The 15,363-nt window shown below is 59.6% G+C and overlaps 1 protein-coding gene across 5 annotated transcripts in view; it reads right to left on the reverse strand.

Moving 5' to 3' along the window:
* The window catches only part of CFAP70 (cilia and flagella associated protein 70), a 39,353-nt gene extending 24,789 nt beyond the window's left edge, over positions 1-14,564 (reverse strand). For 3 of the 5 annotated variants that reach the window (XM_068147289.1, XM_068147290.1, XM_068147286.1), the window contains exons 1-13: positions 14,481-14,564; positions 14,280-14,379; positions 10,411-10,597; positions 10,044-10,139; positions 9,395-9,474; positions 8,243-8,419; positions 7,113-7,295; positions 6,631-6,722; positions 5,817-5,916; positions 4,254-4,388; positions 3,101-3,247; positions 2,754-2,831; positions 1,789-1,880 (exon numbers count right to left, since the gene is read on the reverse strand). In XM_068147289.1, the coding sequence (XP_068003390.1) occupies positions 1,789-1,880; positions 2,754-2,831; positions 3,101-3,247; positions 4,254-4,388; positions 5,817-5,916; positions 6,631-6,722; positions 7,113-7,295; positions 8,243-8,419; positions 9,395-9,474; positions 10,044-10,139; positions 10,411-10,597; positions 14,280-14,375 (1,463 nt within the window). In that variant the 5' untranslated portion in view covers positions 14,376-14,379; positions 14,481-14,564. Of the gene's footprint in view, positions 1-1,788; positions 1,881-2,753; positions 2,832-3,100; positions 3,248-4,253; positions 4,389-5,816; positions 5,917-6,630; positions 6,723-7,112; positions 7,296-8,242; positions 8,420-9,394; positions 9,475-10,043; positions 10,140-10,410; positions 10,598-14,279; positions 14,396-14,480 lie in introns of all 5 variants that reach the window. The other 2 variants (XM_068147288.1, XM_068147287.1) reach the window with 2 other exon arrangements.
* Between the last annotated feature and the right edge of the window lie 799 nt (positions 14,565-15,363).

A 15,363-nucleotide genomic window follows, 5' to 3' on the forward strand; every position in this document is an offset into this window, starting at 1 on the left:
AACGAAGTCTCAGACCCAGAATGAACTGTGAAGCCTAGGCTGCTGTGGCACCACCTGGAGCTCCCCAAGGCAGAGCCTTTCCCACCACCCAGCAGGGATCATTTGGCAGGCCTGGTATCTGCAGCTGCACATGGCAGGGGAAGGAGGAATTCCACTGAATTCTTGCAAGCTGTGGTCAAGTGGAGAGAGCTGGGGAAGGGTTTGGAGAAGAGGGCTGGGGAGGAGCAGCTGAGGGAGCTGGGGGTGTTGAGCCTGGAGAAGAGGAGGCTGAGGGAGACCTTCTTGCTCTCTGCAGCTCCCTGAGAGGAGGCTGCAGCCAGCTGGGGCTTGGGCTCTGCTCCCAAGGAACAAGGGACAGGACAAGAGGCAATGGCCGCAAGCTGCCCCAGGGCAGGTTTAGGTTGGCCATGAGGAACAATTTCTTCCCCCTGAGAGTTGTCCAGGCCTGGCCCAGGCTGCCCAGGGCAGTGGTGCAGTCCCCATGGCTGGAGGGGTTCCAGAGCTGTGTGGCTGTGGTGCTGAGGGCCAGGGCTCAGTGGTGCTGAGGGCCAGGGCTCAGTGGTGCCCTGGCAGTGCTGGGGCAAGGCTTGGACTTAGGTTTGTTTGGAAAGACTTAAGGTCACCATTTCATGGTTTTGTGATTCTAAGATCATGAGAAAACTTCTGAAAAGCCAAAAAAGCCAAAGCCCAATGATAGGGGCAGGGCAGCCACAGCACGGGCAGGGCAGCCACCACCCAGGGCAGGGCAGCCACCACCCAGGGCAGGGCAGCTGCTCCAGGGGCAGGGCAGCTGCCACCCAGGGGCAGGGCAGCCGCCACCCAGGGGCAGGGCAGCCGCTCCAGGGGCAGGGCAGCCACCACCCAGGGCAGGGCAGCTGCCACCCAGGGGCAGGGCAGCCGCTCCAGGGGCAGGGCAGCCACCACCCAGGGCAGGGCAGCTGCCACCCAGGGCAGGGCAGCTGCCACCCAGGGGCAGGGCAGCCACCACCCAGGGCAGGGCAGCCACTCCAGGGGCAGGGCAGCCACCACCCAGGGCAGGGCAGCTGCCACCCAGGGCAGGGCAGCCGCTCCAGGGGCAGGGCAGCTGCTCCAGGGGCAGGGCAGCCGCTCCAGGGGCAGGGCAGCTGCTCCAGGGGCAGGGCAGCCACCACCCAGGGGCAGGGCAGCCGCTCCAGGGGCAGGGCAGCCACCACCCAGGGGCAGGGCAGCCGCTCCAGGGGCAGGGCAGCCTCTCCAGGGGCAGGGCAGCTGCTCCAGGGGCAGGGCAGCCACCACCCAGGGGCAGGGCAGCCACCACCCAGGGGCAGGGCAGCCACCACCCAGGGGCAGGGCAGCCTCTCCAGGGGCAGGGCAGCTGCCACCCAGGGCAGGGCAGCCACCACCCAGGGGCAGGGCAGCCACCACCCAGGGGTGCCCAGGACACTCTATGCTGGTAGCCAGTCCTGAGCAAGCAGCTGGACATGCCAGAGGCTAACCCACAGGGATTAAGGGGAAACAAAGTACAGCTGGGAATGCAGTGTGGTGCTGCAGGCAGACACCATGCTGCTGCTGCTGCAGGCAGACACCATGCTGCTGCTGCTGCTGCTCTGGTGTCTCCTTTCTGGGCAGGCTGGCAGGGAGGTGCCAGCTCAGATGAATCCTGGTGTCTTCCCAACACACCAGATGCCATCTCCTAAGCAGGTTTGACCAAACTCTCCTCCTGCCTGCAGTGGGCTTTGGCTCAGGCCTCAGCTGTCCTTCCAGAGCAGTCTGTCCCTGCTGCAGAGGCTGCAGCTGGGCTTTACTCACCGTCTGCTGAGCTCCTCCTGTGCCCGCCTGGGCACCAGGGCCTTGTCCAGCTTTATCTCCAGCAGCAGGAAGGTTCCTGCCTCATCATATTGCTGTGGAGACAAACATTGCCCCCTCAGAGTTGTGCTGCCCAGAGCCCTGACTGGCAGCATGAAAGACTGAACATGGAGATAGAGATCTGCAGCAAATCCTCTCTGGGGCTGCAGAGAAGGAGCTGCCCTCAGAATGATTTACAGCAGCAGGATTCAGCTGAGGGAAGGATTCAGCCTGGCACAAAGGAGGGAGCTCAGAGGCTCAGTCTGCTCACAGTGAATCCTGCTGTGAGCCAAGCTATCAGAAAATCAGAGATTCAAAGAATGGTCTGGGCTGGAAAGGACCTCAGAGACCATCCAGCTCCAGCCCCCTGCCATGGGCAGGGATCCCTCCCACCAGCACAGGCTGCTCAGGGCCTCATCCAGCCTGGTCCTGAACACCTCCAGGCAGCAGGCAGCCACAGCCTCCCAGGGCAGCCTGTGCCAGAGTCTCCCCACCCTCACTGCAAAGGATTTCTTCCTCCTCTCCACTCTCAGTCTCCTCTCTCCCAGCTCAAAGCCATTGGCCCTGGGCCTGGCACTCCCAGCCCTTGGCCCAAGTCCCTCCCCAGCTCTCCTGGAGCCCCTCAGCTACTGGAAGGATGACCTAAAGTTTCCCTGCAGCCTTCTCTTCCATTCCATGAGAAGGAACGCTTTCAACTAACTCCTTGGCTACTTACAGAGACCTTCCAGCCCCATGGCAGGCTACCCTCCAGCTGGACTTCACTTGGAGAACTCCAGGTCAGCATCTCCATAAAACATCAGCTGCTGACTGGCTCCTGAGGGGTTTCATTGTGTGGGAGCCAGCAGCACAGTGCTGGTCTAGCTCCCTTCTCTTCCCTTTCCTCTTCCCCTTCCCCTCCCTTCCCTTTCCCTTCCCTGCCCCCCACTCACCTGTCCATCGAGGCTGGCACTGGCCATGCTGTCAGCTTCTGCAGAAGCATCTGACTGCATCTTGGACACAGTGGACATCTGTTAAAGCAAAAGAAAAGGCTTCTCTTGTTTCAGCTTCAGCAGCCCTCACAGCCCCACCAGCAGGGCTTGGACTCCTTGGTTCCCAAGGCCTTTTGCAGCCTAAATGATTCCATCATTCCAAGCTGAGGATGTGAGGTGGGCATTTGCCCAGGCAGCTCCTGAGGATCTCTCAGCTGGCAGAGGCTGCATGCCCTCAGTTCCTAGCTCCTGCCCCTGTGAGGTGGCAGTGGAGCAGGGACCTTGTGCTGGGCCCCTCTGGACCTCACCCTTCGGACGAGAGGTTTCTCTCTGTCTTCCTTCTGAGCCCTGCTGGGAGCAGGTCTGGAACTGCCAGCTCCTGGGGTCCATGACCCTTCCTTACTCAGGCTGAGCTGTGTCCTGAGATCCCTGAAAGCACTGTGCTGCCTTTTGGTCTGGAAAAGAGAACAGAGGGAAGAGAGGGAATCGAGGGCCCAGCTGGGCTTCCCCAGCCCTCTGGCTTAACCTCTGCCCTGGCAAAACACTTTGTCAGGGTCCTGCATGCATGAAGCAGCTGTGCAGCCTTATCCTCCCCTCCTAGGAGTTCAGCTGCTGGTGCTCAAGGCAAGCTCTGATACCACAGAGCTGTGGAGCCTCAGCTTAGGCTATCACAGAATCCCAGAATGGTTTGGGTTGCAAAAGCCCTCCCAGGGCACCCAGAGCAGGGCACCCAGAGCAGGGCACCCAGAGCAGCCATCTAGCCAACCCCACCATGGCCATGTCCACACCCTTCTGGGACACCTCCAGGGATGGGGACTCCACCACTTCCCTGGGCAGCCTGTGCCACTCCCTGACCACTCTTGCAGCAAAGAAACTGTTTCTGATCTCCAACCTGAACCTCCCCTGAGCTCCAGCAGCCTGGCCCAGGGAGAAGGGCTGTGACCCACCCAGCTCCTGCAGCCTGGCACTGTGGGGGCTGTGGGCAGAGCATGCAGGCTGTGCATCTGCCCTCCTGCAAGAAGCTCAGGCCTGTCGTGGGAGCAGTGTGGGAAAAAGGAGCTGGAAGTGTCACTGGCAGGAACAGGGAGGGGGAGAGCCACCAAGACAAATAAACCTCCAGTGAGAGCTTCTTTGGTGGTTGCCTGGGGAAACACTCCCCTGCCAGAGCCACTGTTTGCTCTTCCCAGCAAGGCAGCTCCTTTGCTGCTGCTCAGGCTGGGGGGAGAGGAGCCTGGTCCCAGCCCTCCCTGCTCAGCACCTGGCACAGAAAGCACTGCAGTGAGATTTGGAGCCTCTCTCGGCCCCCAGAGCTGCTTCTGCACGCTCAAAAATCCTCTGCCTTCGAGAAGTCTGCAGCTGGAAGCTTCTGTGAGCTCCTCCAGCACCACCCTGCCTGCTGCCAGCCCCACTCTGCAGCAGCCCAGGGCTGGGCAGAGCCTGCCTCTCTGGTGGTGCTCTCACCTTCTCCAGCACCTCGCTGTCTTGGTAGCTGTGGACAGGGAAAGCTCCTCGGAGGCACCTGACCCCAGGGCAGAGCAGAGGCACCATGTTGACATAGGCCACCCCGTGGAAGGAGAGCTGCCTGTCCTCATCTCCCTGGAAACACAGAGCAAGGCACTGAGATACTGAGCAGCCTGGAGCTCTCCTGAAGGAAACAAGGTCACTGGTCCCATGAAGAGGAGGCCACACAGCAAACCTGAGGAGCCACTGGCTCCCTGGCACCCAGCTGAGACAACCCAGCTGAGAGGAGCTGTTTGCTATGGAGGATGCCCACTTGATCCCAGCCCTGCAGGGCAGCTTTCCCAGTGCCCACACTCTGCCAGCCCTCAGGGTGCTCTTTTGGAGCTAGTGCTGCAGAGCTGCCAAGGGTATGGTTAGAAATCCAAGTGATCCCCACCAGAGCTCTGCAGCTTGGGGCTTGAAGCAAGGTACCCAGGAGGTCTGGAGCCCAGGCTAGCAGCACTGAGTGTAGGGGACAAGGATCTCCAGCAGAGATGCAAAACCCTGGCAGCAGTGAGGGCTGGAAGGGATTGATCCCAGCTTGTGTTCAGGCTCTGGGGAAACACCTCTCAGAGAGCTCTACAACTACCCTGTGCTGCACTACCTCCTCCTGAAGCAGGCAGGGAGGAACTGGGGGGATCTGGGACACAACTTCACTGAGGATCCAGGGCTTGGCACAAAGGCCACAGCAGTGCTGGGAGGCTGGAAGCCCTCTGCTGGGAGGCCAGGCTGGGAGGGTTGGGGTTGTGCAGCCTGCAGAGGAGAAGGCTCCAGGCAGACCTCCTGGGGGCCTTGCAGGGCTTCAAGAGAGCTGGGGACAGACTGCTGAGCAGGGCCTGTTGGGCCAGGCCAAGGGGGGATGGTTTGAAGTGCAAGAGGGAGGCTGAGAGTGGAGAGAAGGAGAAATGTTTGGTGCTGAGGGTGGGGAGAGCCTGTGCCAGGCTTCCCAGAGAGGTGGAGCTGCCCCATGGCTGGCAGCAGTGCAGGGCAGGTTGGTTGGGGCTGGGAGCAGCCTGCTGTGGCTGCAACTGTCCCTGCTGGCTTGCACTGGGTGAGCTTGGAAGCTCCTTTCCAGCCCAACCCAGGCCATGATTCTGTAACTTCACCCTGTAACAGCTTAGGAGCTCTCACAGTCAGCTGCCAGGAGCAGCACCAAGAGGATGTTTCTCTGTGGGATGACCTCAGCTCATGCATGAAAGCAAAACCTCTTCACACCTCAAGCAGGAAGACACAGGATTCCTTCCAGATGTTTCAAAATCCCAGCAGCTTAGGGAGTTACTTTACCTCCCAGAAGCACCCTCTACCCAGAGCCCTGCCACCCAGCTGCCACAGCCCAGCAGGAAGGAAAGCCTCTGACCCTTTGTCTGCTCAGCAGCTCTGGGAGGCCAGCGAATCCCTCCACAGAGGCTCCAGCTCCCTGCCTGCCTTTGGCAGGGCCAAGCCTTGTTGGGTATCACAAAGGCATTGAAAGGAAAATGCTTGGTGACTGACAAGCCAGGCCAGCACATCCCCCCCTGCTCTCACCTTGTCAGCTTTGTTGCCTTTCCCTTTGCTGGGTGAGGCCAGGGACACCCTGCAGAGCTCCACAGGCCAGCACCGGCACTCCAGGATCTGCTGCTGCAGGCTGAGGGCACAGGAAGGGCACTGAGAAGAGGCAGGAACCGAGCCTGAGAGCCACCCCACCCTCCTTTCTGCCCCAGAACATCCCCCACGTGGGTTTGCTCCCACCCAGGCCACATGAACGTGTGCTTGGGGCAGAAACTGGAGCTCCCCCAGCCCAAGCCCTGCTCCAGCAGGGCACCCCCAGCAGCCTGCCCTGGGGCACAGTGCCCAGGGGGGGTTGGAAGCTCTCCACACCAGCAGACTCCACAACCTCTCTGGGCAGCCTGCTCCAGGCCTCCAGCAGCCTCACCCCAAACAACTTTCTCCTCCTGCTCAGCTCCAGCCTCCTGCCTGACACTTTCTGCCCCTTGCTGTCCCTTCTGCTGTCCCTGGGCAGCACTCAGCAGAGCCTGGCCCCAGCTTCTTGCCCCCCACAGCTCCTTTAGCTCTTGCTGAGCATTGCTCAGCTGCCCTCTGGGGCTGCTCTTCTGCAGGCTCTCAGCCCCAGGGCTCTCAGCCTTTGCTGCTCCCAGAGCTGCTCCAGGCCCCTCAGCAGCCTGCCCTGGGCTCTCTCCAGCAGCTCTCTCTCTCCTGAACTGGGGAGCCCAGAACAGCACATTTTGCTCTCCATCCACACCACTGGGTGCAGTTGTGACACCAACAGCTATAAAGAGCTAATCCCCTGCCAGGTGCTTTGTCCCCACCATGCTGGGAGGGAGCTCCTCAGGTCCCTTACTGGAGCACAGCAGCAGGATCCAGGTACCGGCGGCTCTCCGTGTCCCACACAATCCTCCTCCTGCTTTCTGCTTGGGTCCTAAACTCCCTGTCCTGTGAGAAGCAGCAGGTGGTTAGAACCAGGACCACAGTCTCCAGAGCCTGCATCGTTCCCAGGTCATCCCTCAGAGTGGTTCCTGGGGAAGAAGAGAGGTGTCCAACCCACCACACGGCAAGGCCAAGCCGCCCCTGCAGCCCCAGAGCTCGGCTCACAAGGAGGCAACACAACTCCAAGCCCAGCAGCTCAGCAGCAGGCAGGTTCCCGGGGACCAGAAGCACCCCAGGGAAGCCTCCTGGGCCTGCTCTCCCAGGGGAACCCTCTCCTTGTCTGAACACTCTGCAGAGAACCCACCACCCACCTCCTCCTGCCCTCCCAAGTCTCTGCAGGTCCTTCTCAGCCCCTTCAGAGACCCCCAGAGGCTCTCTTCCAGCCACCTCCCTCACCTCTGGTTTGTTGAGCTCTCCATCCTCATCCTCAAAGGGACCACCAAGGATGAAGGAGCTGGGGATGCTGAGAGCTGCAGGGGCCAGGATGTCATCAAGGGGCCATTTCTTGGGGCGGGGCAGTGGCTCTTTCTCCCCAGGCAGCTTCAGGAGGCCATTCTTGAAGAGCAAGGGCAAGTCCTGCTAGAGACACGAGAGGGAAAAGACCTTTCATCTCCAACAGGAGCAGCAGCAAGCACCAGCTGCTCTGAGCTGCACCTAACCAAGCCAAGCAGCAGGGCAGGGGCCTGGCTTGGAAAAGCTGCTCCAGCAAACAAAGAGAGGAGAGAAAATAAATAGCCACATGGAGAGAAACAACAAACACTCCTGGCAGCTGCAAAGCAGAGCTTCAGTTGGGACACAGCCCATGCCCCAGGGACCCTGAGCACTCACACCCCCGTGCTGGGCACTGCTGAGGCCACACCTGGAGTGCTGGGTTCAGTTCTGGGCCCTCACTGCAGGAAGAACATTGAGGAGCTGGAGCAGGGCCAGGGAAGGGCAAGAGAGCTGGGGAAGGGTCTGGAGAAGAGGGCTGGGGAGGAGCAGCTGAGGGAGCTGGGGGGGTTGAGCCTGGAGAAGAGGAGGCTGAGGGAGACCTCCTTGCTCTCTGCAGCTCCCTGAGAGGAGGCTGCAGCCAGCTGGGGCTTGGGCTCTGCTCCCAAGGAACCAGGGACAGGACAAGAGGCAATGGCCTCAAGCTGCCCCAGGGAAGATTTGGATTGGCCATGAGGAACAATTTCTTCCCCTTGAGGGCTGTCCAGGCCTGGCCCAGGCTGCCCAGGGCAGTGGTGCAGTCCCCATGGCTGGAGGGGTTCCAGAGCTGTGTGGCTGTGGTGCTGAGGGCCAGGGCTCAGTGGTGCTGAGGGCCAGGGCTCAGTGGTGCCCTGGCAGTGCTGGGGGAGGGCTTACACTGGATGGTCTCAAATGCCTCTCCCAACCTAAACCACTCCCTGGTTCCAAAGGCTGCTGTTGCACAAGTACAGGAGCTGTGCACCCCATGGGCCTGGACACTGTTCCCCAGAGGGTAATGTAGGAGAACAATAATTCTGTAGCAGCTAAGCCACTCTCAGCATGCCTGAAGCAGTCCTCACCTCCCCAGCTGCTGGCACTTGCAGACAAGCCACATAGCTCTGCAGGGGTCCTGCTGGGGCAAGAGCTTCAGGGACAGAGTAAGCTGCCTCCAGGGTGATGCTCAGGAGGTTCCCACTGGAAAGCTGGGCTGCAGAAAGCAGGGGCTCTGGGGTGCACACTGTCACTTCAAGGCCACCCTGTGAGAGAAGGATAAAGCAGAGCCAGTAACCACCCAGTTAGAACTCTCCTGCTCTTGAGGGAGAAGCTAAGCCAAGGTCAGAATGTATCATCCTGTGTTCTTCTCCACCTCAGGTGGGAAAGAGAAGAGAGCAGCACAGGAAAGGAACACTCATCATCAATTTGTCTGAACTGTGCTGTTTGCCTGCTTGAGGCATGGGATGTGCCCCAAGGGAGCCAGGGAGGAAGAGTCAGGGGCTCCCAAAAGGAGCCAGAGGGAGAGAGCAGCAGGGGTGATGGCAAGTGCTGATTTTCCTGTGGTGATTCAGAGCTTGCCAAGCTCAGGCCCCATCCTCACACACTCTGTAATTCCCTGTCCCAGCCCTGGCTGGATGGGGTGAGATGCAAAACCAGCTGCTCAGCACTTATTATCTCCCCTCCCTAATGAGACTCCCCCTGCCTCCTTGCCTTGCTTACTCTGCAACACCTCTTCAACACAGAGGAGTTAGTGCCACATCCAGCCCTCCAGCTCCCTTGCAGTGCTAACCACAGGCAGGCCAGCAGCACAGCCAGGCACACTGCCCAGCCCCATCCTTCACTCCCTGCTTTATTCCCTGGGGACTCCTCAAGAGGCTGAGTGAATGAGGACCTTGCAGGAGAGGCCATCAGAGCCTGAACAATAATGGCCTCTGAGAGCTCTGCTGCACAGCAGAGCGATGGAGCAGGGCAGGCAGTGCTGCCTCTGCCTCTGGCTGTGTTTTCAGCAAGATGCTTTCCCCCTCCACTGCTTTTTTTCCCAGGGCTATTTGGTAGCTGCACACATGAACATTTCCCAGCCCCACCTCACCTATCATAGGTGACCAGGGACAGATGTCAAGAGGAGTAGGAAAGGCCTCCAAGCCCCTAGGACACCTGTGCTGAGGGAGGTGGCTGAGTCACTTTCACCTTCCCAGCGAGGAGCAGCAGAGCCCCAGCCAGGTCCAAACCCCACATACCTTGGCCTGGGGGTGAAGGCTCTCTGAGGGTGAGGTAGGCACTGCATACAAAGGAGCTGAGACCTTCAGTGAGCACTGTCCTGGGAAGACACAGGCATGAGGACAGCATAAATGAGAGCATCTAGAGAGAAATCATGGCCTGGCTTCCAACACTGACTCCTGATGCCAACCCCTCCTCACCCAGCCCCGGGGGCTGTGAAGGGCATCTGGTGCAAGGGAGGGAAGTCAGAGTCTGGGGGCCATAAGCAACGGTCAGGAAGTGCCAGGGTGCAAGAAGTGAGGCCAGGGTGGAAGATGTGGTGTGCTCAGACTCTCCTCTGTTAGCAGACAATCAGATGGTTTACAGCTCCTCTGCTCTGGAACCATTAAGGTCGGAAAAGACCTCTAAGGTCATCAGGTCCTTCCAGTGAGGGTGGAGAGAGACTGGCACAGGCTGCCAGGGGAGGCTGTGGCTGCCTCCTCCCTGGAGGTGCTCAAGGTCAGGCTGGATGAGGCCTTGAGCAACCTGCTCTGGTGGGAGGTGTCCCTGCACACAGCAGCAGGGGTGGAACTAGACCATCTTTAAGGTCCCTTCTGTGATTGTATGATCGAGTGGAGTAAATCAGGGAGCAAGAAGTGCTTATGGAGGCTGTGGAAGTCAGTGTCACACCTTGCAGCAGGGGCAGGAGGTCCACCACAGCTTGGGCAAGAGGCATGGTCTTCTCCTTCTGTTTCTTGTCCTTTGGCAACACTTCTATCACTGTCACTAGAGAGATGAAAAGAGAGAGGAGCTGGAAGAGTTCCTCAGCCCAGCAGGTCAGGGCTGCAAAGGATCTGTGCAGCTCTGGCACAGGCTCCCTCCTCATCTCCCAAGGCTGACAGCACAGGAGCCAAGGAGCACAGGCCAAGCTGAAAGGAGACTCTTCCAGCTGGCAGGGATGGGAAGAGCAGGGCTGAGATTCCTCAGCAAAGAGCTATTCTTGAGGCAGTGAGCAGCAGGGGGGCAGAGGGAGGTGCTGGCAGCCTCAGGTACTCACGGAGCAGCGGCTGCTGCGCCAGGTCGTGCAGGGCGGTGGGGCCGGCAGGGCTGCACTCCAGGCTGCACTCCAGGCTGTACTCTGCTGTCCCATCTGCTGACACATCGGCCTTGGAGGAGTCCCCCAGCACGCTCCCCTTGTACTCCACACGCACCAGAGTGGCTGACACCTCACTTTTGATGGCTCTCTGTCCAGAAAGCAGCACCTTCAGCAGCTGGCTCCTCAGCAGCTGGCTCCTCAGCAGCTGGCTCCTCAGCGGCAGGCCCAGGATGAAAGCTGCCTCTGGCAGGCAGCTCAGCCCAGCCCAGCCCCAGGAGAAGGCTCACTGCTAGGCAAGAGGAGCAGAGCTTGGCCATGCCCAGACCTCACCCTTCCCCTATCTTTAGGAGGGAAATTGCCTGCTCAGCATCCTGTGGTGCCCCAAGGACACCATCAAGAGATGCAGCAGGGGAGATGGAGAGGTCCAGGCTTCACCCCAGGGAAAGGCAATGAAAGACACAAGATCCCAGAATCCCAGCAGGCAGGGGTTGGAAGGGAGCTCTGGAGCTCCCCCAGCCCAAGCCCTGCTCCAGCAGGGCACCCCCAGCACCCTGCCCAGCAGCACAGTGCCCAGGGGGGGTTGGAAGCTCTCCACACCAGCAGACTCCACAACCTCTCTGGGCAGCCTGCTCCAGGCCTCCAGCAGCCTCACCCCAAACAACTTTCTCCTTATTCTCCTTTTCCCCACACCTAAAGCAAATCTCCAGAGCCTCCCATCGACATTCTTGTGCTTCCAGGAAGCTTGAGGCTTGTCACTTCCCAAGAAAGCAGCTCCTGAGCTGCATGACTGAGCTTCCTTGTGCCTATCACCTGGCTGCAGAATGCCTTGACATCCAAGAGGGGCTCCAGCAAGCTCTGTAGGCAGCTCTGCAATTTGTCACCCCCAGCCTCAACACCTCTTGCTGTAAGCACAGGGAGGATGCTTGCCTTTTAAAACAGCTCCACAGAGGGGGTGAAACAAGGACAAAGAGGGCTGGTGAGTGCTGAGAGCATGGCAGCAGGCAACCGTGTGCCCAGGCAGCACCAGCAGGCAGCACTGGGCACCTCCATGGCAGCACAAGAAGTGCTGAGCCAGGCAGACACCAAAGAGCCTCCTGGCAGGAGGAGCACAGTTCGCATCTCTGTGTAGGGAAGAGCAGAGGCCACCCTGACCACAGGACTGAGTGCCCAAAGCCAGCTTGTCTCTCACCCTGAGCCAAGGGACAGCTGAGCTCCAAGGGCCTCCCCTCCACCTCCCTCCCTCCCTCCCTGTCACTGGGCTGATCAGTTCCAAGGTGGCTCTTGCAGAGGAAGAGATTTCCTTCACTTCGGCTGAGTTTGCACAGGATCAGAGAATGCTGTGAAGGTGCCTGGGGTTTCCATGTCTCCCATGTACAGGATGGTGTCAGATGCTCCACTCTCTCCTTTCATCATCCCCTCTATGATGATATCACAGAATGGAATCCCAGACTGGTTTGGGTTCAAGGGACCTTCCAAGCTCACCCAGAGCAAGCCCTGCAGTCCCCAGGGACATCCCCAACCACAGCAGGCTGCTCCCAGCCCCAACCAACCTGCCCTGCACTGCTGCCAGCCATGGGGCAGCTCCACCTCTCTGGACAGCCTGGCACAGGCTCTCCCCACCCTCAGGCTCAAACATTTCTCCCTTCTCTCCACTCTCAGTCTCCCTCTTGCACTTCAAACCATCCCCCCTTGGCCTGTCCCAACAGGCCCTGCTCAGAAGTCTGTCCCCATCAATTTCCCCTCAGTCCTCCTGACTCTCTCCTTGAGCTACAAGTGGCTAATGAGTGGCTAAACAGAAGACTCCCATTAACCTTTCTCTGTGCCATTAATTATCCCAGGCTCCTCTCTCATCCTCCTCTACCTCACTTCTAATTAAGCAGATTCCATAGCTCTTACAGCTGGAGTGTTTCTTCATGTTGCTGCTGCTATTACTGCACTTCTCCACTTCTCTCTCTCCTTTTGCAAAGCCTTTTCCAAGATGGAGCCATCAGATTCAAACCCCAACATTCCAGAGGCAATCCCTCCTCTGTTTTCCCTCCTCTTACCTTCTACTGCTCACCTGAGAGGCTGTTTGCAGACTCTCAGCGTGAGAGGCACTTAAACACAGTGAAAACCTCAGAAAAGAAGCAGCCAGACTGCTGCCTCTGTTTGCTTTGTTGCTTTGATTTTGTTTCTGTCTTTGCTGCTGGAGCAGAAGCAGAGATGTTCATTTGTCCTGCTAGCAGCAGTAGCTGAGCTGCTTCTCCACGTTCCCTCCTAAATGCCAGTGCCTCTAGAAGGCTCCAAGGGCAGCAGGATGGATCACACAGAATGTGGAAGCAGTCACAGTTTGATCCCAACCAGCCCACCGTGGTCTTGCCCTGGAACGGTGCTGCAGCCACAGCCTTTTCAAAGCAGAGCCACGCAAATGGATTCAAGATGACTGAAATCACTGCAGCTGAGATGAAAATCTGACTTTATGGCCCATGTGAGCTCTTTGCAGAGGTATTTGTCTCCCTGAGAAGACATTTTTGCTTTTAAAATCTTGTCAGTGAGGCAGAGAAGGCAGAGAGAGATGTTCCAACACAGCACCAGTAAAACAAACCTTATTGTAGAGCAGGAGTTGGGGGTGCAGAGCTGGCCAGGAGCTGGCACTGAGTGCTGCCAGCCCAGCCCCAGCCTGGCCTGGGCTGCTCCCCAGCAGTGTGGGCAGCAGGGGCAGGGAGGGGATTCTGCCCCTCTGCTGTGCCTGCTGAGACCTCCCTGCAGGGCTGGGGCAGCTCTGGAGCCCTCAGCACAGCACAGGCAGGGAGCTGCTGGAGCAGGGCCAGAGGAGGCCACAGCAGTGCTGGGAGGCTGGAAGCCCTCTGCTGGGAGGCCAGGCTGGGAGGGTTGGGGTTTAGAATAAACCTTTATTTTTAGAATAAACCAAACCAGGTTGGAAGAGACCTTCAAGATCATCCTGTCCAACCCATCAACCAATCCAACCCACCCAAACAGCTAACCCATGGCACCAAGCACCCCAGCAAGTCTCCTCCTGAACACCTCCAGTGATGGTGACTCCACCACCTCCCCAGGCAGCCCATTCCAATGGGCAATCACTCTCTCTGTGTAAAACTTCTTCCTAACATCCAACCTGAACCTCCCCTGGCACAGCCTGAGACTGTGTCCTCTTGTTCTGGTACTGGCTGCCTGGGAGAAGAGACCAACCTCTGCCTGTCTACAACCTCCCTTCAGGTAGTTGTAGAGAGTGATAAGGTCACCCCTGAGCCTCCTCTTCTCCAGGCTAAGCAACCCCAGCTCCCTCAGCCTCTCCTCACAGGGCTGTGCTCCAAACCCCTCACCAACTTGTGCAGCCTGCAGAGGAGAAGGCTCCAGGGAGACCTCCTGCTGGCCTTGCAGGGCTTCAAGAGGCCAGAAGAGAGCTGGGGACAGAGTGCTGAGCAGGGCCTGTTGGGCCAGGCCAAGGGGGGATGGTTTGAAGTGCAAGAGGGAGGCTGAGAGTGGAGAGAAGGAGAAATGTTTGGTGCTGAGGGTGGGGAGAGCCTGTGCCAGGCTGCCCAGAGAGGTGGAGCTGCCCCATGGCTGGCAGCAGTGCAGGGCAGGTTGGTTGGGGCTGGGAGCAGCCTGCTGTGGCTGCAGCTGTCCCTGCTGGCTGCAGGGCTTGCCCTGGGTGAGCTTGGAAGGTCCCTTCCAGCCCAGCCCAGCCCAGGCCGTGGTCCTGCGGTGCTCCTCCGGCCTCAGCCAGCCCAGACCCTCGGCAGAATCCCAGCTCTCCTCACCGCTCCCCACAGCGGCTCTGGAAGGGGGGAAGCCCCTGTCCGAGCTCCCCGCACCCACCAGAGCCTTACCAGCTCCCGAGCCTTGCCCACGGCGATGCGCAGCGGCGGCTGGCTGGGCAGGGCGGCGGCCAGCCCCGCCGACCCCCCTCTGCAACCGGCCTCCATGCTTCTGCGAGACACAAAGACTGAGCCCAACAACCCTGCACCCCCCCAGGCCTCGGGGGAGGGCCTGCAGCCCCTCGCGGCACCTCAACCGACTGCAGGCCTTACCCCAGCCCTGACACAGCGGCGGCGCAGGGAGGATTCGAACCCGCGGTCTTCACCTGCCGCAGCGGAGTTTCTGCGTCGCGTAACCGCGGCGACCAGGCCGCTCCCGGCGAGATCTCGCGACATTGAACGGGATTAAGCGGGACTGGCCCTGAGGCTGCCGCCGCCATGATGAGTGTGGGCAGCCCTTAGTTGCTGCCCGGCACTTGGGCGACTAGTCTCGGTCGTCCTGAACGGCAGAAGGGGGTTCGGAGGACCTCGACGGCAGCATGGAGTCATGGAACTGTTTTGGTTGGAAAAACCTTTAGAGTCTTGGAGTCCAACCACTAACCCCAGCACTGCCGGGGCAGCACTGAGCCCTGGTCCTCAGCACCACCGAGCCCTGGCCCTCAGCACCACTGAGCCACAGCCCTCAGCACCACTGAGCCACAGCCCTCAGCACCACTGAGCCACAGCCCTCAGCACCACTGAGCCATGGCCCTCAGCACCACAGCCACACAGCTCTGGAACCCCTCCAGCCATGGGGACTGCACCACTGCCCTGGGCAGCCTGGGCCAGGCCTGGACAACCCTGAAGGGGAAGAAATTGTTCCTCATGGCCAACCCAAACCTGTCCTGGGGCAGCTTGAGGCCATTGCCTCTTGTCCTGTCCCTTGTTCCTTGGGAGCAGAGCCCAAGCCCCAGCTGGCTGCAGCCTCCTCTCAGGGAGCTGCAGAGAGCAATGAGGTCTCCCTCAGCCTCCTCTGCTCCAGGCTCAACACCCCCAGCTCCCTCAGCTGCTCCTCCCCAGCCCTCTTCCCCAGACCCTTCCCCAGCTCTCTTGCCCTCCTCTGGCCCTGCTCCAGCTCCTCAATGCCCTTCTTGAATTGAGGGGCCCAGAACTGAAC

The sequence above is a fragment of the Melanerpes formicivorus genome, unplaced genomic scaffold (assembly GCF_026170545.1).
Source record: "Melanerpes formicivorus ecotype bairdi unplaced genomic scaffold, bMelFor1.0.p_v2 SCAF_14, whole genome shotgun sequence".
In the NCBI taxonomy this organism is placed as follows: domain Eukaryota; kingdom Metazoa; phylum Chordata; class Aves; order Piciformes; family Picidae; genus Melanerpes; species Melanerpes formicivorus.